Source organism: Benincasa hispida, chromosome 11 (assembly GCF_027475165.1).
Source record: "Benincasa hispida cultivar pf3 chromosome 11, pf3_genome.v1.1, whole genome shotgun sequence".
Taxonomy (NCBI): domain Eukaryota; kingdom Viridiplantae; phylum Streptophyta; class Magnoliopsida; order Cucurbitales; family Cucurbitaceae; genus Benincasa; species Benincasa hispida.
Window position 1 is genome coordinate 56,278,839 of NC_143488.1, and position 23,069 is coordinate 56,301,907.

General features: G+C 28.4%; 1 protein-coding gene across 1 annotated transcript; it reads left to right on the forward strand.

The window, feature by feature from the left end:
- Nucleotides 1-13,258: 13,258 nt before the first annotated feature.
- Nucleotides 13,259-22,421, forward strand: LOC120090209 (cinnamoyl-CoA reductase-like SNL6). The gene is made up of 5 exons (XM_039047752.2): nt 13,259-13,712; nt 17,635-17,819; nt 19,558-19,752; nt 21,490-21,643; nt 21,876-22,421. The coding sequence occupies exons 1-5, from the start codon at nt 13,442-13,444 to the stop codon at nt 22,226-22,228; spliced, it is 1,158 nt and encodes a 385-aa protein (XP_038903680.2). The 5' UTR covers nt 13,259-13,441; the 3' UTR covers nt 22,229-22,421.
- Nucleotides 22,422-23,069: the final 648 nt, after the last annotated feature.

A 23,069-nucleotide genomic window follows, 5' to 3' on the forward strand; every position in this document is an offset into this window, starting at 1 on the left:
CTTTAAAACTAAGGAGGGTAAATTAAATTATTTTAGAGAGAATTTTAAAATCTTAAATTGACAATTTATTCCCCTTTTCGTATTTTGAATTCCAAATTTTGAGAAGTCAAAATAAGTAACCTATAGAATTATCATTTTTTTAAAAGGTACTGTAATTAAAGTGTGGGGTAAGGGAATTAAACCTCGGATCTCGAGATTGATAGTATAAACACTATGTCGATTGAGTTACGCTCTTATTGGCAAAATTATCAATTATTAGTTGAAATTTATTTTATTATATTAATTGTCAAAGTTACCAACCTTCCAACTACCCTTCATTTAAAGAAATTAAATATCTCACCTAAATTAACCATTTATTGAATGTCATTTTCATTGGTGTATAAAGACAAATTAAATTTCTCTCTTTATAAAAATGCTTATTTTTATGATACGTTCAAATACACGTGACAAATTTGGGAATAAATGTGTTCTCTCAATTGTTTTTATTTTTCTCTACTTTTTATGCATATTTTTTAATTTCCTTGAGAAAGTAAGACAATGAGAAAAATTCATTAAATGAATGTATCTAAGATCTGTTTGTTTTTATTTATTTTTATTGTTTTTAAATTGAAACTTTGATTAAGAATTCAAAATTTCTTTGGAATATATATTATGTGTAAATAAACTGACATTAGAAAAATCTTTCTTTTAATTAAAAAAAAAAGTAGTAAACAATTTTTTTTATTTGCACTATTTTTTTTCTTTTCTTTTTATCAAAATTAGGAGTGTAGTATAAAGTGTACAATGGACATAAGAATAAGATTTTTGGAGGGCTATAAAGCACAGATACGTCATGTGAGGCAAAGAATCAGTATCAGACACCGTATTGGATACCGATACTTCCAGATACGTATCTGACACGTGATTTGACGTATCTATACTTTCAGATACTTTCCAGATACATATCTAATATGCGATTTGGCATATATATTTCTATGCATACTTTTTTTTTTTAAGAAAAAAACAAGTAACTCATCTAATCTTTCCCAATCTAAAATTAGGCAACCTATTTAAAAAACTCACTACTCGAGTCCCAAACTAAAAGAAAAAATAAATAAATAACGGACAAAACCCTAGACTAGAATCATCTAATCTCCATCTTCACATTTGAGTCCCCACAAAGTCTACCAAAATATAAATCATTTGAATATCTTCAACAATAAGTTCTTCGTTTATCTTCATACTTCTCTCTCTAATATTCTTCTTCTTTCTTTTTTGCAATATGAGTCACTTTTCTGTTGCATTTTATTAACTATTGTACTTCAACATCTTAGATGTTGCTTTTTTTGTATTGTATTTCAGTGTTTGTATTCTATTTTATGCTATTGTTATTAACTTGTATGCTAAATTTATCTATATCCTAGGTTTTTTTAAAGAAAAAAATATATCTTCAACGTATCACTATCCTCGTTTTTTTAGAAATATATGTATTAGAAAAATATATAAAAAGATGATGCATCCTTAGATGTATCCGTATCTTAGTTTCTTAGAAATTGGCAAATTGTCGTATCCGATCATATCCATATCGTATAGTCGTATCTATATCTATGCTTCATAGTTAGAAGGTGTGTGTTCCTCATTCCGACATATGGCTGGACCAAAAATAAGAATGAAAATATTTCAACTCGGCCAACAACTTTATTTCCACTTTAGGAAAAGAAAATAATTATTTTGATCAATTAAGCTACATTTGAGTGACAACTCTCTCACCTCATCTTATTCATTTTATTCTTTACTATTAAATATATGTCTTATTGGCACTTAAAGATTTGTTTAGAATCACTAGAGATTTTTTTTAAAAAAAAAAAATCATTTTTATTTAAATTCTTTTGATAAAAATTATTTATGTGTTTCAATGCCAAAAACATCATTTTTTTTTTCTCAAGATAACCTATTTTCAAAATTAAACAGTTGAAAAATTAATCCAAACACATTCTTAATCTGGGAGATGTTTTTTTTTCTCCTACAAGAGGCGGTGTCACAACTTTTTAGCACATTCACTAACAAAAAGGATAGTGGAAGAGCTAGCATATTTATTTGCTCTTTTGTGCTTACCTTTTTATTTGTGAAAATTGAGTTTTTAAAAGAAAAATGGCTTTTGAGAATTCCACATTAGGTAAGTCGAGGAATGAACTCTCCTTCTTATACTTCCACGTTGGACCTTGGGTTGTCCAGACGTGACGACTGCCTGTGATTTTTTTTTAATAAAAATTAACATTTATTATTATATTATTTTGTTAATAATTATTATTTTTAAAATCTTAATTAATCGGAGTTGGTCTTCAACCGTGGGTCTTCCAGCTGCGTCGACTTCCACGCGCACATTCGGCATTTTCAATCGAGACACTTTTTTTTTGTTTTATCCTGGGGATGACGTGGCAATATCATTGACTTGCTTACATACTTGGGCAAGCTGCGAAACGTCTTAAAGAGAGTGAGATCCACGACTTAGCTTGTAACGAGCTTCTGTTTGCAGGTTCCATTCTTTGTCCGACTGCCATTACCTGACCATTCGCTATTGTCCCGTTTCACCGTTAGAGGGTTGCCGTTTCCAACAATTTTAAGATGAATTTATCTGCCAATTCTGTAATGGCCCTCACAAGTAATAATGGTATTATGACATCTGACCTCAACCATCCATTCCGATTCAAAGGAGCGAACTTCAAATGGTGGAAGCAAAAGATGTTGTTTTTCTTACTGTCAAGAAAGTTGTCGAGCAAACCGTCCTCATAGAAGTTCCAACTGAACAACAGATAAAAAAAGTTGTTGACTGGAAGGAGAGAGATTTTTTATGTAAGAATTTTATATTAAATGGTTTGACTAATGATCCGCTACAAGAAATAACGGATATGATAGCTAACGAAAAAAGCTATAATAGACCTTTTATAGCTTTCTTCAAAGGTCATGACAACCCATGTCATTAAAAGTTAGGGACTTTTTATAGCGTTTTTGTATGGCTATATCAGATGCTATAATAGAGTAAGAAGACATAGCATATATACCTTGCTATGAAAATATTTTATAGCTTTAGTTATTAAGGCTATCTTTAATGTATAATAGCTTATTCTTAATACTATATTTACCTTATTCTTTAATCACGAGATCCACCATCCGATAACTGTTGGTCGCTCCACTAAAGACTGATAGTTGCACTCTTCGCACTACGGATATATTTCTGTATCCATTGGATATAAGTAATCAACAATGCGATGACCCTTCACAAATCGCTCGTAAGTACAGTTGGACCAATTTACCGTTTTGCCCCTTTAGTTACATCTAACTTCTTAAGTATCACTGATTCCTCTAATGAACAATAGGTCATTGTCCTTAAGAGAGCAATTTATCTACTTACCCCTGGTTCGGGGAAGGAGTGAATTCTGTCTTGTGTAGCTGAGTTCCTTGCTCCCCAATCAAACGAATCTCCAAAATGGTAGGCTTGTTGAGCTGGCAATCTGGCCATTCTATGTGTTTACCTCGTCGAGACTTTGAGGTTCCTTAGAATTTACCACAACCCTGTTGTTATCACAATAAAGTGTGATCGAAAAAGACGTATTTGAAACATCTTCCAAATCAATAAAGAACTTCCTAAGCCAAACAACCTCTTTAGCAGCTTCACAAGAAGCTACGTATTCGGCTTCCATAGTGGAGTCCGCAATGCATCCCTGCTTGATGTTTGGCCAAACTACAACCCCTTCATTCAGAGTGAACATTGACCCTGATGCCAATTTTCAAGAATCTATATCAGTCTGAAAGTCAGAGTCTGTGTATCCTGTAAGGATCAAATCCTTATCTTCATACACGAGCATATAGTTCTTTGTTCTCCGAAGATACTTGAGGATCGTTTTGACAGCCATCCAGTGATCTAATCCTAGATTGGACTGATATCAACTGACAATCCCTACTGCATAGCAAATTTCAGGTCTAGTACATAACATTGCATACATAAGGCTACCAACAACCGATGCATAGGGAATCCGTCTCATTTCCTCAACCTCTTGAGGTGTCTTAAGACACTGTTCCTTAGACAAAACAATTCCATGCCTGAAAGGTAGTAAACCCCTCTTGAAATTCTGCATCGAGTACCTGGTCAACATTTTGTCAATGTACGATGCTTGAGACAAGGCCAACCTTTTGTTCTTACGACCCCTTGTGATTTGGATCCCTAGAATAAACTGCACCTCCCCCAAGTCTTGTAGTTATTAGTTGTAACAAAATTCTATTATTGTTGTTACTTTTTCATTAATGATTATTAGCTTTTTTTTCTCATTGGTCATGTGTGTGTATATATATATATATTTCCATGGAAAGTAAATAAAGTAAAGACAATTATGAGCGAGTCCTCCTCATGAGCTAGATCAAGCATTTCTTTAACAAACTGTCTTCCTAGCGATGCTCACCTTACTAGCGAGATTCAGCCCACATTTCTAGCGAATTTTCCTTCTAGAGCGAGATACCCATCCCAAAATTAGCGAGATTTCCTTCTAGAGCGAGATCCTCATCACAAACTTAGCGAGATTTCCTTCACCCACTTATCTTTTATTGTATATTCAATTTTTTTTATTATAAAGTTGTACATTATTTTTTTAATTAAGTTGTACATTATTCTTTTAATAAAATTGTACATTATTCTTCTAATTGAGAAACAAATATTTTTTTTAATTGAGAAATAAATATTTTTTTTTTTTCAGATCATGGTTTTAAACCCAAGACCTGTTGATCCCGATGTTTTGTACGACCAGTCCATTCATCGATCATCTATTGTATGACGAGATCGTACTACTGGAGAAATATCTTGCAAGTGTCGAAAGGCAACTCTCCAACGCACTATCCCACTCCACCCTCGAATACTACCGCTACTACGCATATCTGGATTCTATGGGGTTGCCAGATTAGGATTTATTCAGTTGGACTGACATTTGATCATAGCCTTGGTCGAGAGATGGAAGCTCGAGACGCATACATTTCATATGTCTGTTGGAGAGTGAACTATCACTCTACAAAACATAGAAGTGTTGTTGGGGTTACCTGTTGACGGTGAGTCGGTCACCGGAGTGATGTACGATGACTGGTCAGAAGTTTGTCAACTGTACCTCGGTGCAACCCCACCTGCCGACAAGATTAAAGGATCGAGATTAAGTTTAATATGGTTAGGAACACAATTTCGTGAGCTCACAGATGATGCAGACGAGGAAACCGTCATAAGATATGAGCGAGTATATATACTACAAATGATGGGTGGAAGTCTGTTTTCAGATAAATCAAGTCATTTTGTTCACTTAATGTTCCTGCCACTGTTAGCTAACCTCCATGATGTGGGACGATATTTGTGGGGTAGAGTATGCTTGGCATGGTTGTATAGACAACTATGCAAAGCAACAAGACCTGAGGTTCGAGAGATAGCTAGGCCTCTCATACTTTTGCAACTATGGGCTTGGGAGCGATTTCCAACAATGGCTCCACAGCTTCAACATGTTAATGATGCTCAGCTAGTTGGACGAACCTACAGTTCTCGATATGTTGTTTTAATTCAATTTAATTTTTATATCACTGATCAGTTAATTTAAATTCTAAATTATCAATTTAAAAATTTAGGTAGAGAGACAAATTTTGTGTGAATAGGACAGCCACACATGTAGTCAGCCAGTATAGATACATGTTTGATCTGCTTCAACCTGAACAGGTACATTACACTAAACCTAATTGATTATTTTATACACATTTTTATTGTATTTGTCTTTAATATTCTCTAATATAATATTTTGTGTTTCAGGTTATTTGGGAGCCATACAAAATTATTGTGTATATTTTGCCTAATTTTTGTATGAATGGTCAAAACATATGGCGGACGATGAGTCCTCTCATATATTTTCACATTGGTGAGTGGCATCTTCCTGATAGGGTAATGAGACAATTCGGTTTTCAGCAAGATGTCCCATCGCCTTGTAATACTGAACCCGTACTGCATGATATTGACTTAAGGATTGGATATTGGTCCGAAAAAGTTACACATTTGGTAGTGCGATGGCACTATCGTGCAAGGTTTATTGCAATGGGAGTTTCTCTTGAATAGGTTGACACAAATGTCACTCCAGAATATATTCATTAGTATAATATTATCACAAGACGCTACGTCACTCGTCCGAGAGCAGCTGTGAGTCATCTGGTAAATGAATTAATATTATCTAATTATTTTTAATTTAAATTTATTTTAAATATTGTCTAATTGTTTTATAATTCATAGAGATCGAACAACAGTAGACTCCGAGAATGATTCGAACCAGATTCTTACTATATGTAGTGACAACCAAAGCTATATGAAGAAAATTCATTATATGTACGATATACTTATTGTTCCTCCACCAGCTCCTAGACGTAGAGGACTATTCGGGAAGATGATGAGTTTGATGAGGTTGCACATAATGTGGAAAAGTTGCCCCCTATGATCCAAACACAGAGTCAAACTGATTATGTTAGTCCGATGATGATGATGCCAACATTTGGTTCAAGACATTATGACTCAAAGGTTGGTCCTTCGTCTTCATATGTGCATAGACATGGTCGGGGTCGTGGAGAGCATAATGAATATTTATATTATGAAGCACCTGCAGAGGTACCAGAGCAACATCAAGAAGAACCCGAGCAACCTCAAGTTCGAAGTCGACGACGACAACCAGCTCGAAATCGACAACATCCGCCTTGTGGGACACATTGATTTTTGTAATTATTTTTATATAAATGAGATATTTAATTTACATTTTTTTATTTCTATGAGATATTATTTTTTTAATTTATTCTTTTTAGAGTTTAAATAAAATAATAAAATATTTTTAGAAATTGTTTTTATAAAATGAAAAATTAAAAAAAAAAAAAAGAAAGAAGAAAGAAGAAGGTGGAATGTGTAATAATAAAATAATAAAAAAAAGGGCAGGTCGAATTTTGAACCCCCGACCCCCGAGTTATTAAAAAAAAAAAAAATTTTTTACAAATAGTTTTGAAAACAACCTATTTTTCTAAATAGTTTCTAAAAGAACATATCCTTTTAATTTTTCCGAATTGGTTCCCCCCGTATTATTTTCACCTATTATTAAATACAAAGGTTTTTTTTTTCCCTTCAGTTTTTAGTTTTTAAAATATCCTAAGAATTAATGTTAAAAAGGAAAAAAAAACTCATTAATTGTCAATCAAATCGACATTTTAAAAATATATAACAAAAGGACCAAAATAAGTTGTTATCAAACATGAACTTAATAATGAAATAAAAATTATTAAGTATTTTATCATAAATAAATTATTAAAAGAAATGTTTTTCTTTTAAGGATGAAAAATTAAATTCGGTCGGTATCTGGAATGTCTTACTAATATTGGTGATATGTCTTTTCTTGTCAACTTCATTTCGTTCATTGTTGGCCAAGTAAAAAATTATAAAATAATGTAAGATCTATTCAAAATAAATTGGTTATCAAAGGTGACCTAAATATTGAAATAATAATTATTGAATATTTGAGCATAGATAAATTAATTAAAGAAATGTTTTTATTTTTAAGAATGAAAAATTTCTGATTGGTCAATTCATTTCATTCGTTGTTCGCCAAGTAAATGTTTGGTTATAAAAGTAACGTAAAAACTATCCACATTAAAGAATGTTATAAATGAAGTACATACTCATGTACTACTTAGCTTTTTTTTTTAATAGAAAAATACTAACTGTGGGTGAAATATTTCATAATTTTAAATGTGTGAAAAATTTAAATTTTTTTTATGAAAGTAAGTCAGATGACATTTTTCCCCTTTCTTCCTCCACATATCTGAAATGTTTTTTTTCTTTTTTAAATACTCTTTTATACTTTCAGTATATTAAAAATGTACTGACCGAATAACATGTTAATATAATTTTCAATTAAAGCAATAACAATAAGAAAAATTATTATTTTTTATTGTGGTTTAATTTGATAGTAATACTTTTATTCTCACAACTTTCTTCCTAGAAATCACAAATAACTGGAAAAGAAAGGTAAAATTCATATTACAAAAAAAATTATTTATACAAAATATGATTAAATTTTATATTCATTACATAATAATGAATTATAACTCAAAAAAAACAAACTCATGCTCATAAATTTCTTTCAAAATTTTGGTAGGAGAATTTTGTTTTTCCCCCTTTCGACGAAATTTCATAGTCCTAATTTTTTAGGGTAGGATAATCCTTTTGTAGGAATTAGTTACGTTAATTTTTTTTCAGTTTTATAATCCTAATTATATGTAATTATATACTTTCAAGACAAGATTCTTAATTTTGACAAAAAGATTAAACTTTTTTAATATGATAGTGAACTTCTAAATTATGAAGTTAAAATTTCAATTTAATTTTTAATGGCCAAAAAAATAGTAAAAGTGAATCAATTATAATCACATTAATTCCTTTAAATTAATTAATAGACATTAACACGGCTAAATGATTTTCATTGATGGAATTGATGGATAAATCGTAATAGGCTTGAATCACAAGCGTAATTGGATTTCTTTTATCGTGTTTAACTAAAATTATGAATATGTCACATGTTATTGTTACTGTTATCATTATCGTTTACTGCTTGACTCTAACGGTAACGATAACCGTTAATAGTAAAGGTAAATAATAAATGTGACAAATTTATAATTTTCCCATTGTTACAATAAAAATATCTAAAGAAAGTGGGTCCTACATCATTTTCAACTATAATCCGATTGAACACCCTTCATTCCTTGATTAAATTATACGATTTGATCACAAATTTCAAGGCGGGCCCTACATCTCATTGCGATTATGAAAAGCAAGTAAACAACAACAAAAATAATACAATTGGGAATCCACCTTTTACATTCATAGGTGTAAACATGGCCTAAAGATGAAAAGTAAGTAATTAGTGAAAAATTTAAAGTATAAATTTTGAAATTTAATGATCAAATTGAATACAACTTAAATCACTCAAAAGTAAAATTGTAAATTTGAAACCGAATGACTATTTGAAACCAAACTCAAAACTTCGGACTAGCTGTAAACGAAATAAAATCTAATCCAAATACTTTTTTTCTAAAACAAAAAGGAGAGGAGAATTTAATCGGTTGGAATTGGTGTATGGAATGCCCCCACGTACGTAACATTTTATTTGGTGACGTTTTTTTTTTTTTTTTTTTTTTTTTTTTTTTTTGTTCTCACTCCAATAGTGATGAAAGGGAAAGACTTGCGTGAAGTTTATTCGAGTAAAATTACATAAATTAAAAACAGAAAATATAATTTCATACAAAAATAATTATTTTACTTAAAATATCATTAACTTTTTATAATATTAAATAAAATGAATTATATATTGATATTTTAGTTTATTATTTATCTTTTATATCAACATCATATTCCCCTCGATGTTATTCCTTGTTTACATGTCTTTTTTTTTTTTTTTTTTTGAACTCTTGTTAACTTTATATGGTTCTTATTTTAATTCATAACCAATAAAATCAAATAATTTATATTAAATGGAATCCTAAAATATTTTATAATTAAATTACTTCAATTAAAAAAGTGCATACATATTATTAAGCTTAAAAAAGGAAAGTTTATGCATCACAAGGACTCATTTCCTTGAGACATTTTTTCTGAGTTTGGGGACCTATTTTTCTGAGTGCTTAGTTGATTTTTTTTTTATTTTTCTTTTAACTTTTTTTTTGTCTTGCCCTCATACTATGAGGTTCAATTCTCTTTATTGCAATTCAATATCTTAAAAAAAAAAAAAACAAGAGGAAAAAAAAGAAAGAAAATAGAAAGGCTCTATTATTCCAACTATCTAAAACTTAATTACATTTTAATTATTACAAACTGCATTTTCCCTAGATTTGTGAATGCAATAGCGATGATTATGGCCGATATAAAGTCGGAAGTACATTTCAATTATACTTATATCGTTTCAAAATATTTTAATTTAATTTCCTTATTAGAATGAAGATAGATCATAATGTAAGGGACGTGGAGAAAAAGAAAAAATAAATTAAAAATAAGACGTGGATTGACAATAAGAAATGAATAAAGAAACAAGACGAAAATTCAACCTAAAAAAGATTATTACTAGATAACTTCTTAAATATGGTAGATGTATAATTTTTTTTTTCATAATATTTTATCTTTTCTGGGCTACTTTGACTAAATTCCTAACTCTCTAAGAATCCTCTCTAAAAATCTAAATTATTTCTTTCCTCCATTTTTTTAATATCTACTGGTCACTTATACGCACATTGATTATTTCTTCAGCTAAATAATATCAATTTGAATGTGATTATATCCTTTAAACTTCTTTTCTTAGTATATTGCCATGTGACAAGTCTACAAATAACTTCTAGTTTTACAATTCAATCATCAATACCATCATTAATTAGCATTATAATTGAAAAACTTGTCAAACGGAGGAATATGTACTACACTATATGTTTTATTGTCCTTTTGTATTCTAAAATGAAATTGACAGAAAGATTTTGCTACAAAAAAAATTTCAAACTTAAAAGTAAAATTTAAAATTTAAAATAATATAATCAAAACTAGAGAGGTTCACCAGACAGGGTTAGGAATGACTTCCTCATCTTTGATACTAATTTAATTCCTTATTCTCGGGAAAATTTTCATGAAATTGGGGCAGAGATTCCCCATAGAGAATTCATGAAAAAAATTTCTTTGTGAGATTTTTTTAAAGATTAATTAACTTAAATCACTATGATAATTGAATAGTTAAATATCTCATCCCATTTGAGACAAAGATATGATTAAAATATTTAATTTTCATAATTTTTAAAGATTTAGATTTAAATATTAAAACAACATATCCTTATCTCAACTTAATAAATAATATATATATATATATATCAACAGAAAATTATATATACATATAATTATAATTAATTAATAAATTATCTATTTAAAATCACTGTCTAGTGCAAGTGAATTTATATATATATTATATATATATATATAAGATATATATAAAAGTTGGAGTGAGGCTAGGAAAGGAGTTGGGACAAGGACAGGAGCGGAGAAATGTAATCCCGCCTTTAGGGAGCAGGAAAAATTTTCTTCCCGTCCTCTCCTTATTCTAAAATTAAAAGTATATAAATATAAGTGGGAAAAGGTTAGTGTTTATCTCTGTCATTTTTATCAAATTAAATACAATCTAAATTTATATGAGCATTACGAAGTTAAAGTTAAAACTTGAAAAAGTGTGGCCTTTTTAACTTTTGGATGAATTTTTGTTGATTTTTTTTTTCATAAAAGCATTCTTATTGGAAAATAAAATACATATGTGTATTAAAAATAAGATAAAATTATAAAGAAAAACAACATTAAAGCTAAATATGGTTAAAAGCTTTTAAGTGTTTTGACCGAAATATTCTACTGCTAATTTGAACATTAATCAAATTTAAATTTATGAAAAACTTGCTACAGTTGAAATATGTGATTTGTGAAGAGGTTTTTTTAGTCAAACGATAAAATATACTTTTAGTTCGAGGACAGATTTTTATTTAGTCATGCCGAAAAATAGTATTTTAATAAAGAGATTTAGAAAATCTATACTATATATAAAAACATGCTATAAGAGAATCTTTTTAGTCAAATCTTTAATTGGATAAAGACTAATTTGATTAACAATTAAAAAAATAATAATAAAATACTTAATGAATAGAGTACCATCGACGTTAAATAAAAGGTTGAAGTTTGATTTTCTCACTTAAATAGAACCATTAGATTTGAATATAAAAAAAATTATTTAATTTTATTATTTGAAATTCTTTAGAGTTTTTTTTAAATAAATTTTTTTAGAGTTGGAACAATGATTTCTTTGCTTCTTCTTCTTCTTTTTTTTAATAATAATAATTATTATTTTGTATGCATCTTAGATTTTAAGGAATTTAGAATATAAGGATTTTTGGTTTGATCTTTGATTGAAATAAAATTTAAATTCAAACTGTTACCATAAAAATTAAGTCAAAAACATTTTAAGATATGTGATCATATGTGTCTTTTAAGTGGTAGCTTTAAAATGTCATTAAGTGAAGTTGAAGATTAGTTGACTGATCAAATAAATGATATTAGTATAATTGAGGTGTTAACTTTTAAATAATGTGACATTTAATTTATTTTTTTTACCACATACATATTTTATTAGTTTTAAATTGATTGTTGGGTTAAGTGACTTTTTTATTCTCTCTCCTTGCCTCCCATGTTCCTCTTCACTTTCTTTCTCTCCTTCCTAAAAAGAGGAGAGAGAAAAGTTATAAAAAAAAACCACTTAACCTAATAATCAAATAAAAAATTAATAAAATATGTCACATCATTTAAAAAGTAATACCTCAATTATCTCATATCATTTTTCTGTCAATCAAACCACAATCTAAATCTTGAGAGCAAAAGTATTATACTTTAAATCATAAGAATTAAATAGAAATTTATTTTCAAACTTAAAAGAGAAAATAATATTTTAAGTCTAAATACTACTTTGGTTCTTATATATTCAGTTTTGGCTTGTTTTGATATCTATATTTTAAAAAATTTATTTTAGTTCTCATACTTTTAACTTTACTTTATTTTAGTCCCTATACTTTCAAATGTTCGTTTTTATTTTCATTTTTTCAACTTTGGTTTTATTTTTGTCCTTGAACTTATAAAAAATGACTATTTTGATCCATCAAAAAGTGAAATAAAGAAAAATGAACGAACCAAAATGACCAAATTTTAAAAATATAAATATCAAAATGAATAAAAGTTAAAAGTATATGAACTAAAATGAATATTTTAAAGTATAGAGATGATGAAAGTGAAGTAAAATTGATACTATTATTATTTAAAAATTAAGCCTACAAATATCTCTATTACCTCTAGATTTCTTGCTTTATTATTTACTTTTCTACACGTTTTAAAAAATCAAGTCAAATTTTGAAAACTATTTTTATTTTAAAATTTGGTTAAGAATTTATTATTTAAGAATGATGTAAACAATGGTAAGAAAATTGAGAAAATATATCTAATTTTCAAAAAAAAAAAAATGGAAATAGTTATAAGAAAAACAAAGTTGGTATAAAAATAAAAAAACTATAATTAAAAATAATATTTTAGACTATCTCAAATTAGTAGATGAATTAATGAAAATTAAAGAGGGGGGTAGAAAATAGAAATAGAGGTTTTCCTTCAATAATTTAACCTTTATTTATTGGAGCAGTGGCAGTTGCTTATTTCGGAGGAGCGGAGATTCCTGTGAAAGCGTTCTTTTCGTGAGTGACGAATCTGAGAGATATAAATAACAACTACTCCTCTCAGTTTCATCATCTCCCAAAATTCTGCGCGTTCAGCGTTTGCGCACTGTTTCAACTTCACTCTCAGATCAAAATGGGGATTGCAGGGGCGGAAGAGTGCCGGAGAGTGGAGTTGGAGGAGCTCCGCCGCATTTCCGAGCGTGCCTGTATGCTTGCCAGTCGCCGGAAGGATTCTGATGAATTCCACGGAAGGAGAGTTTCATCCCACTCATCCAGTGATACCGACGAGGACCCCGGCGACGAGCTCGTTTGCGTTACCAGTGGCGTCTCTCTCTTAGGCCTTGCGGTCGTTAATCAACTCCTGCAGTGTGGATTTTCCGTTCGGATCCTCCTCGATAATCCAGGTTTGTTTTGACTTCCATTGCTAGTGTTTTTCTCTCAAACTGAAATTGCTGCTGAAAATCGTCCAATTTTTTAGCGCTTTAGTCTTGATTTCCACCTCACCTCTGCTGTAAGCTTAGTTTTCATCATTTTCCAGATTACTTTCTGTTTTACATCTGTTTCAGTGATATTGATGTTTAGAATCGTTCGATTTTTGAGTGCTTAACTCTTGATTTTCATCTTTGTTGTACGATTAGCTTTAATCATTTTCTAGATTACTTTCTGTTTTACATTCTCGGGAATCGTCTTTGAATTTGACGCATCTGTTTCAGTGATATTGATGCCTAGAATCGTTCGATTTTTTAGTGCCTAACTCTTGATTTTCTCCTTTTCTAAGATTAGCTTTGATCATTTTCCAGATCACTTTCTTTCTTATAATCTTATTGTTATCTTACGTCTCTGACTCTGTTTCAGTGACATTCATATTGATGATCGTTCGATTTTCTGGTGCTCAACTCTTGATTTTCTCCTCTTTTTAAGATAATTTTCCAGATTACTTACTTTTTTCTTTCTTGGAAAGAGCATATTACATTTTCGGGAATCTTCTTTGTATTTAATGCATCTCTTTCATTGACATTCTTACATTCGTCCGATTTTTGAGTGCTTAATTCTTGATTTGTTTTTTCTCCTCTGTTCTTAAGCTAAAATTTGATCATCTTCCGGATTAGTTTCTGTTTCCTTCTCGTTTTCTGAAAAGGCATATTGCATTTTCGGAAATCTTCGTATTTCACGCATTTTTTTTTTCAGTAATATTGGTACTAAGAATCGTTTAGACATTTTAGTCCTTAGCTCTTGATTCTATTATCCGTTCTAGCCTTTTTCTTCTTTGAAAGCTTTTTATTTATAATTCTTTTTCATAGGCATTTTCATAAACGGACTGATTCAGCACCCCGATTTTGAGAATCATGAAAACGTGGAACATGATGGGAGTTCAATAAATGTGTATAATTTCTTTAGCTCCTTTAAAGACAGCCACCTCTATCTACCTATCTATATATATATATAAAAATAAAACTAACATTATTTTATTGGACTATACTTAATAGCGCCTAGAGGAAGGCTCGAGTTTTAGAATTTTTGCATAACTATAATCTATTATGTTTTTCTTTTTTCAAAAAATAGGGGCCGAATACGTATTTGAATAATAATATTGTAATTAATTTATAATAATTGTAAACATTAACTATTATGATTTGAGTCTCAATTTAGGATGGACTACTCCACCCACCTCAAGTTGTGGGTCTAAACACTCTTAAAGCTTAAATACTAATTTAGTCCATGTACTTGTGAGTATGATTTATTTTGGCTCTTGTGCTTTGGAATGTTTATTTTGATTCTTGTACTTTCTTGGGTTTATATTTTCAAAATATTTAATTTTATATTTTCAACTTTAGTTCATTTTCATTCCTATATTTTTAAAAAGTGAATTTGGTTTCTTAAAAATGAAATAAAAATGAAACAGAAGGGACCAAAATGACCATTATTTAGAAGTATAGGAACCAAAATAAACATTTTAAAAATATAAGAACCTAAATGAACCAAAAAATAAAAATATGAACAATTTAAAAATACATAAATTAAAATTGGAAATATAAAGATGAAAATAGTATTTAAACAAAATAATAATAATAATAATAAATCAGTTCTTTAAATATAAAATAAAATTCTGGTGAGAGAAGTAATGGACCAAAACATCTATTCCAATCCACCCTTCCCTCGTTCTAAACAAGAAACAAACAAAGATGAGTTGACATGCGACCTTTCTTACCTTCAAGGAAATTGTGGAAATAGCACCCTCAATTTTCCAATTTTCCAACTTTCAAAATTAATACATTTTTTGTTTGAAAAGTGTTAAAAGATCCACACAATTGAGATTTAGTTAAAAAAATTACTTTTTTATTTTTTATTGTTTTAGTCCTTTTGGATATTTTTCAGTACATGTCCGAGAGATTAAACGTCAAGATTTTAGTAATTTTTTCAATTATTACATAATCTAATTTTATACCAAATCTTATATATTTTCAAAATTTCTTCAAATTTGGTTATCTTTATGGAATATTATATTCAATTCTTATGTAATTTTAGACCAATTTTATTTTCATGATTATATGAATTTCTAAATTTCCAAATGAATTTACTAATTAGATTTTTTTAAAATTTTTTTCAGATGTATGATTGCACTTTGATTTTTAAATTTTGGGAAAGATTAAAATTTGCAAAGAAAAATGTAAGATATAGAAAATATATAAAATCTCGGTAATAATCTGCCCGAGAATTTACCGATCTCGGTGTTAATCTGTTCAAGATTCATATCGAGATTTTATATATTTTTCATATTTTACCTTTTTTGAAATTTTTAATCTTTCAAAAAATTTAAAAATCAAAATCAATCACCTAAAATCCATAAAAAAAAATCATTTTGATAATTGGTAAATTGATTTAGAAATGAGAAAATTGGCTAAAAAATTAAAAAAATTACTTAATATTTTGATATAATATTTGATAAATATAACCAAATTTGGAGAAAATTTGAAAATATATAAGATTTGGTATAAGATTTAGGAACATCACATAATAAGGCTAAAAAAGGCCAAAACAAGTTAGAAAATGCTATTTTTTTTTTAAAAAAAAAAAACTAAATCTAGTCGATCTCGACTGAGAAAAGCTATTTAAACTAGAAAAACTATTTCAACAAAATTTTAAAAGATACTAATTTTGTAGGATGAAAACTTAAGTATTATTTCTAACAATTTTCTTATATTGGAGTAGGTTTAACGAATAAACATCTATTTAAATTATAAATTCATTTTCTAAATTTTAAAGTTCGTGTGTCTATTTATATCTATTTATCTATGAATTTCTAGTTTTATGTTTAATATATTTTTAATAAATTAAAATTTAAAAAACAATCTACTAAATTTAAATTTAAATTTTATGTATCAGTGGAATTTTGAGATTTCAATTTTGAATCTAACAAATTTGTGAATTTTTAGAATTGTGAAGTATAAGGTACTAAATTTATAATTTAAAAAAATTTATAACTGGTAATTAAAGACATTTTGTATAATGGTTGAAAAGTAATAATTTAAACTTTCAATTTTGTTTGGAAAGGTTATAATTTCCTCTTTAAAAATTACTAAATAGATAAAAGACATTATAAAAAGACACCATCCTTATACTAAAGAATTGCATAGTAGATTGAAAGGAGAAATTTCATTTTTCATTCTTATACCAAAGACATATTAAGTTATTTTTATGTTACAAATGTATGTAATCCCAGAATTTTCAATTTTGTGTCTCTTTAGTCTTTCAAAAGTGTCAATAGATTCAAACTTTTAATTAGGTAACAAATGAGTCGTCCTTAAACTTCAAAAGATGTCTAATAGATTGTTAAACTTTCAATTTTGTATTCAATAGTCATTGAGTTTTTAGTTTTGGGTTTAATAGTTAATTGACTTAGTAATATTTTTTTTATGAATTATAAAAATACAACATTGTAATGAAAATTTAGATCTGGTTAGACATTAATTAAAAGGCGAAGAACCTTTATAAATTTTTGAAGTCCGTCAATCTATTAGATTATTCAACCCATTTTAAAGCTAGAGAAACCAAATAGATTGAAAAAAGTGAATGTATATTAACTCTTTTTAAGATATTTAAATTTAGATTAGATAATATTATGAGTTTTTCAACTAAATATATAAAATTTGTGACGTATAGGATGAGAGGTTAGCATGATTAATTGTATTAGATTTAATTAATATCTCATCCTAGATTGGCATTTACTGTTTCTCAAACTATTGAATATCTTGTTTGTGTATTTGAATTGGAATCAAAGTTTAATAAATATGATATTAATATGGTTGAAAAATGAAAATGATGCAGAAGATAGAGAGAGAGTGAGAGAAATGAAATCAGAAGGAGGTGGGTTTAGAATAAACGATTGTAAAGTATCGACATTGTCGGCCAATTTGATGGAATGCGATAGCTTAGCAAATGCTTTTGAAGGCTGTCGCGGCGTCTTCCATACCTCTTCTTTCATCGATCCTTCTGGTCTCACTGGCTATTCGGTACGCTTTCGGTAATTTTTTAAGCATTTAATTCATTTCTTTTTAAATTTTCGATTTAGTCCCTCATAATTTTTATATTTTACAATTATCTTTCTAGAGAAAATACTGTTTTGGTCCTAACTTTTCTAGATTTCATAGTCTAAATTTTGAGATTAGCTTAATCTAGTCATTGGGTTTTAAAATTTTACAATTTTAAGTTTTGTTTTACTTAAATTTTAAGTTTTAAGATTTACACTTTTAACTTTAGTGTTAATGTATATTAATTATTTTAAGAAAATTAAAAGAATTATAATAATTAAGGTTTATTAATTTTTATCAAAATTAAAATTATTTTTAAAATTTTAGTTTGTAATTGTAGATATTAACGTCAAAAAGATTGAAAGTAAATATTTAGTGAAAAACGAAGGTTAAATGTATAAATATAATTTTGAGATCTAGAGACTAAATTGAAACAAAACTCAAATCTGAAAGAAAAAAAGATAATTGAAATCAAACTCAAAACTTAAAGATTAAAAATATAACATTTTGAAACTTGATAACCAAATGGAAACTAGGCCATAATTTAGGACCAAAAAGTGTTTATTTTTTATTTTTTATTTTTTTAGTTCCATTTAAGGTCCGACTAGGACGCTCAAAGTTAACCAAAGCTTGGTAGAGAAACTATTTCTTTGTAATTATTTTTTCTGTAATCTTTTGAAAAAATAAGAAACATAGGTATATAATATATAAAAATTTAATGAGCTAGTAAAACAGAATTAACAGGTTCTAATTAAAAAGAAAAAACAAATCAAACGGTTAAGTGGAAGACACATCAACATTGTACCTAACAGAACAAAAAAGGTTCAATGAAGTTGGTGGAACATTAATACCATCACATTATCTGCTTTGTTGGATGTTTTCTTATCCACCCACATACAAACAGAAACTTTGATCAATCATTTATTGGGATTGATTAGTTGCCTTACCAATTACCTTTAATACCAACAGAAAGTTATCTATATTTTGAAGTGAAAACACGTTGGCTTTGAAAAAGAACTTTAAGTGATATATTTATAAATATGATAAATTAGAAAGCTTTTAAATTAATGTAGAAGCCAAGATGTTCCGAATTCAAGAAATAGGTGATAAAAGTAATTTTTTAAAAAGAAAACTATGCTAAAAGAACTAATTAATTTTATTTCAATTCTTATGATTTTGAAATTAGTTTCTATTTTTTCTATTACTTTAAGTAATGAAGAAGTAGTAACAAAAATCCAAAACATTAGTTCATTCGGAGTCTCTTCACATATTTTTACAATGATATCATATGTGTTCATTTTGAGTGCACATACTTTGAATAACTTTGCTTTGATTTTCACTCAAAAAAATTTATACCAATTAAGATAGATAAGTTAACTTACCTATCTAATAGTCTTCTTCTCATAGGACTTTATCGCAATCCCAATAAAATTGTCCTATTATATTTATATCTACGTTACTCTTCCAACAAAAATATCCTAATTATATAAACTTCCATCAAAGGTAAGCAATAGTAAAATTCTAAAAAATGAAGGTTAAAAATTAATATAAAAAGCACAAGATGTAATTTTATGAGGTGATGTATATATATGGGTGAGATATTTGATATATATATAAAATAATTGATGACGTTTAAATTCTTCCAAACATCTTTTAGTTTCCATTTTAAAATAATCTAACCTTCTCTTCTCTTTCAAATGATGATGTTGCATGCTAAAAGAAAGCCATGGCTGAGGTAGAAAAGAAGGTGAGCGAGAATGTTATGGAGGCCTGTGCAAGAACATCCTCTGTAAGATACTGTGTTTTTACCTCTTCTCTTTTGGCCTGCATATGGCGTGACGGTACACAAGCCGAGCTCCCCCCAGTCGTCGACCACAATTGTTGGAGCGATCCATCGCTATGCGTCGATAAAAAAGTAAGCCTAAATCTTGAAACTTATTTACTGTATTGGTTTCTTGAAACTGTTGCTAAGGAACTATAATTGAATAACTTTGTGAATGTTATGCTTGTTAATGAATTTCAAAAAATTACTGTTTCTAAGCCTTGTTTTAAAGATGGGTAATTTGTAGACAGAAAATTAGACTCTTTGTTTAAGGTTTGATTTATGTTGCATTTGTATCCTAGCATTTCAAGTTCAACAATTTTACTTTGAAGTTTTAATTTTGTAGCATTCATAGTCTTCTAAATGTTTTCATTAATTACAAATTGAAAGCTGGCGTCACACCTATCTTTTATGATTTTTTTTCCAACTTTTTAATTATTAAATTTGTAAAACCATTATTTTTCTCGCTTTTCCTTTTTTTTTCCCCTCTTCCTCCGGACGACTGTAGTGGAAGAAGGAAGGTGGAAGGATGAGAAGAGGGGAAGAGAAAAAAAGAAGAAAATATTTTTTAATTTAATAATAATACATGAGTTTTTTTTAATAGAAAATAGGTGTCAATGTCAGCTTTTTGTTATTAATTAACGAAAAAACTTGATGGAAAGACAAAAAAAAAAAAAAAAAAAAAATGATACCAAATGGAAATCTCATGGATTAAATTGTTGAGTTTGAAAACTCAAACTTAAATGCAATCTAAATCAAACTTCATGAACTAAGACTACAATTTTTTTAAGAAACGATCACTCATGTATGTAGTTAGCTCTTGTAATTCAAGAATAGAACAATCGCTAAGAAAAAAACCTTGAAGTTAAATAGTCATCAACTCCTTAGAGCATGTTTAAAAGTAATTTTGAAATGGTTAAAATCACTTTTATCAAGCTTGAAATCACTTTGAAATTTGTTTTTAATTAATAATTAAATCAATTTTAATGGTATGAACATTATATTGATTGTGTAAAACTAAATATTAAATTAAATTTAAATTATTAAAGGCATATTTTACAGTGATTTTAAAGATGGTAAAAGTGAAGTTACTTATTTGAAAATTATTTCCAACCATATATATTTTTTTAGGATAGGTATTTCCAACCATACCTTTAGTGTTGTTACAAATTGAGAATTTAATTTCTAGTCCCCACTTTTCTACTTTATCGTTGTCTTTCTCTTGGATATTTTTTATAAGTGGTTAGACTTTTTTGTCTCCTCTAGGACCATGTATCTTCTTTCTTTTACTTTGTTATTATTTTTTTATGGTGTAATGTTTTTAAAAAATAACATCTACTAAAATGAATTCATTTGTACTTATTTGGTCCACACATAAATAAAAAGTGAATTTCAATACATCACACCAATATTGTGTACTTTAAAAAGTGAATTATTTGAAACATGTCGTATGCATATAAGAAAATGGAGATGAATTTCAAAGAGATGGTATTATTTATAAAATTTAAACACTACATTAGTCGTCTTTAATTCATATTAGTTCAATACTTTGGTCATTGTAAAAATGACCATTTTGATACTTTCATTTTCAATTCTATTTATTTTTTTTTAAAAAATGATCATTTTTAAAAGTTCAATACCTAAATTGAACAAGGTTAAAAGTATAAAAACCATATTGAATATTTTGAAAGTATTGACCAAAATGAATCAAAATTAAAAGTAAAGATGAAGTAATATTTAAACAAGCAATTTATCTTTGTACTCGGTTTGAGATGTATGTGGTTTTGAAGAAGACAATTTATATTGATACTTTGTTTGGAATATTTGAAGCTATGGTATGCTTTGGGGAAGCTAAAGGCAGAGAAGGCAGCATGGAGAATTGCAAAAGATAGAGATATAAAGTTACTCACTATTTGTTCTGGCTTGGTAACAGCTCCTGACCTTTGTATGAGAAATTCAACTGCAACATTGGCATATCTCAAAGGTACATTTTTTTTTTCTGTTGTTTTTTTTCCTTTTCCTTTTGTTCAATCTCTACAACTTAATTTCTTTTTAACTAACATATTAAGGATAGGATTAATATTAGAATGTAATAAAAGTTCTAGCTTTTTCTGTCACATAACTTTCATAGTTTTCTCAATTTTGAAATTAAAATGCCCTGTTTTAGTCAGTAACTTTCATAGTTCTCGATCTCTGTCACTTCTAATTAATATCAGGAGCGCAAGAGATGTACGAGCAAGGACTATTGGCAACAATAAGCCTGCGAAGATTAGCTGAGACACACGTGAGCGTGTACGAGGCAATGGGAGAAAACGAGGCACATGGAAGATACATTTGTTTTGATCAAATAATCAAAACACAAGCTGAGGCAGAGGCTTTGGCTGGGGAAATAAGTGTGCCCGTCACCAAAATTTGTCAATCTCAAGAAGCAGAAGCAGAAGAAGCATCAACAAGCACTTCTAGCAAGTTTCAGTTATCAAACAAAAGGCTTTTCAATCTCACTTCTTCAAGAGCTCCTCCTAATCGCTGTTATTCTCTAACGCATTTCCATAATAAAACAAACTTTTAATTTCCACTGTTCATCAAAATCAATGTTCTGTTTAATGGCTCTATTGCGTAATATATTTTAAAAAAAAGGCGCAAAGTCGATGAGTAGATCTGTTTGTAATAAAAGGTGATGATTGTTAAAGTGAGTATAGGTCTACGAACATAAAGTATGTACTCTGACCTAAAGATTTGAGGTTCAAATTTTTTGTTCCATATTTTACCAGAAAAAATTGATAGCTAGTAATTAGATGTACTTATATCCGAGGAGAAATTTAGTTGTTACGACATGTATGAAATAATTATTTACAACTTTAGTGATAAAAAGTTCCAAAAAAAAAAATTAGTGATAAATTTAAAGGTGTCCCTATTGTTTTAGAAAATTTTCAATCTGGTTTTTAATCTTTTAAAAATCTTATTTGAATCCAAATCCACATGTTTTTTAATCCAAAAAAAATTAAGACATGGTGAACAAGTTACTTGACATATAAAAATTCAACTCAAATGAAAATTTTAAAATCAAATAAGAGACAATTCTGATAGAAATAATAAAAAACAAACGAATGGTATTAAATTTTGGTATTTTGTTTTTATCATGAGAGTGTATAGTGTAAGGGCCGAAAGAATCCTTTTTGTAAATAATTAGGAAGGAATTAGTTAATTATAAGTTGTTAGCTAATTGTTAGTTGTTATAATAGTTAGTTAAACATCTGGTAACTAATTTCCTTTATATATAAGATCCTCCTCTCTCAAAATGAGAGGAATTCATTTGATAAAAAAAATTCAAGTTTAGTTTGATACCAAAGTGGTATCAGAGTCGTCCAAGACTATTTGGACCAACTCCAGAAGAAGAAACCAGTCAGTGA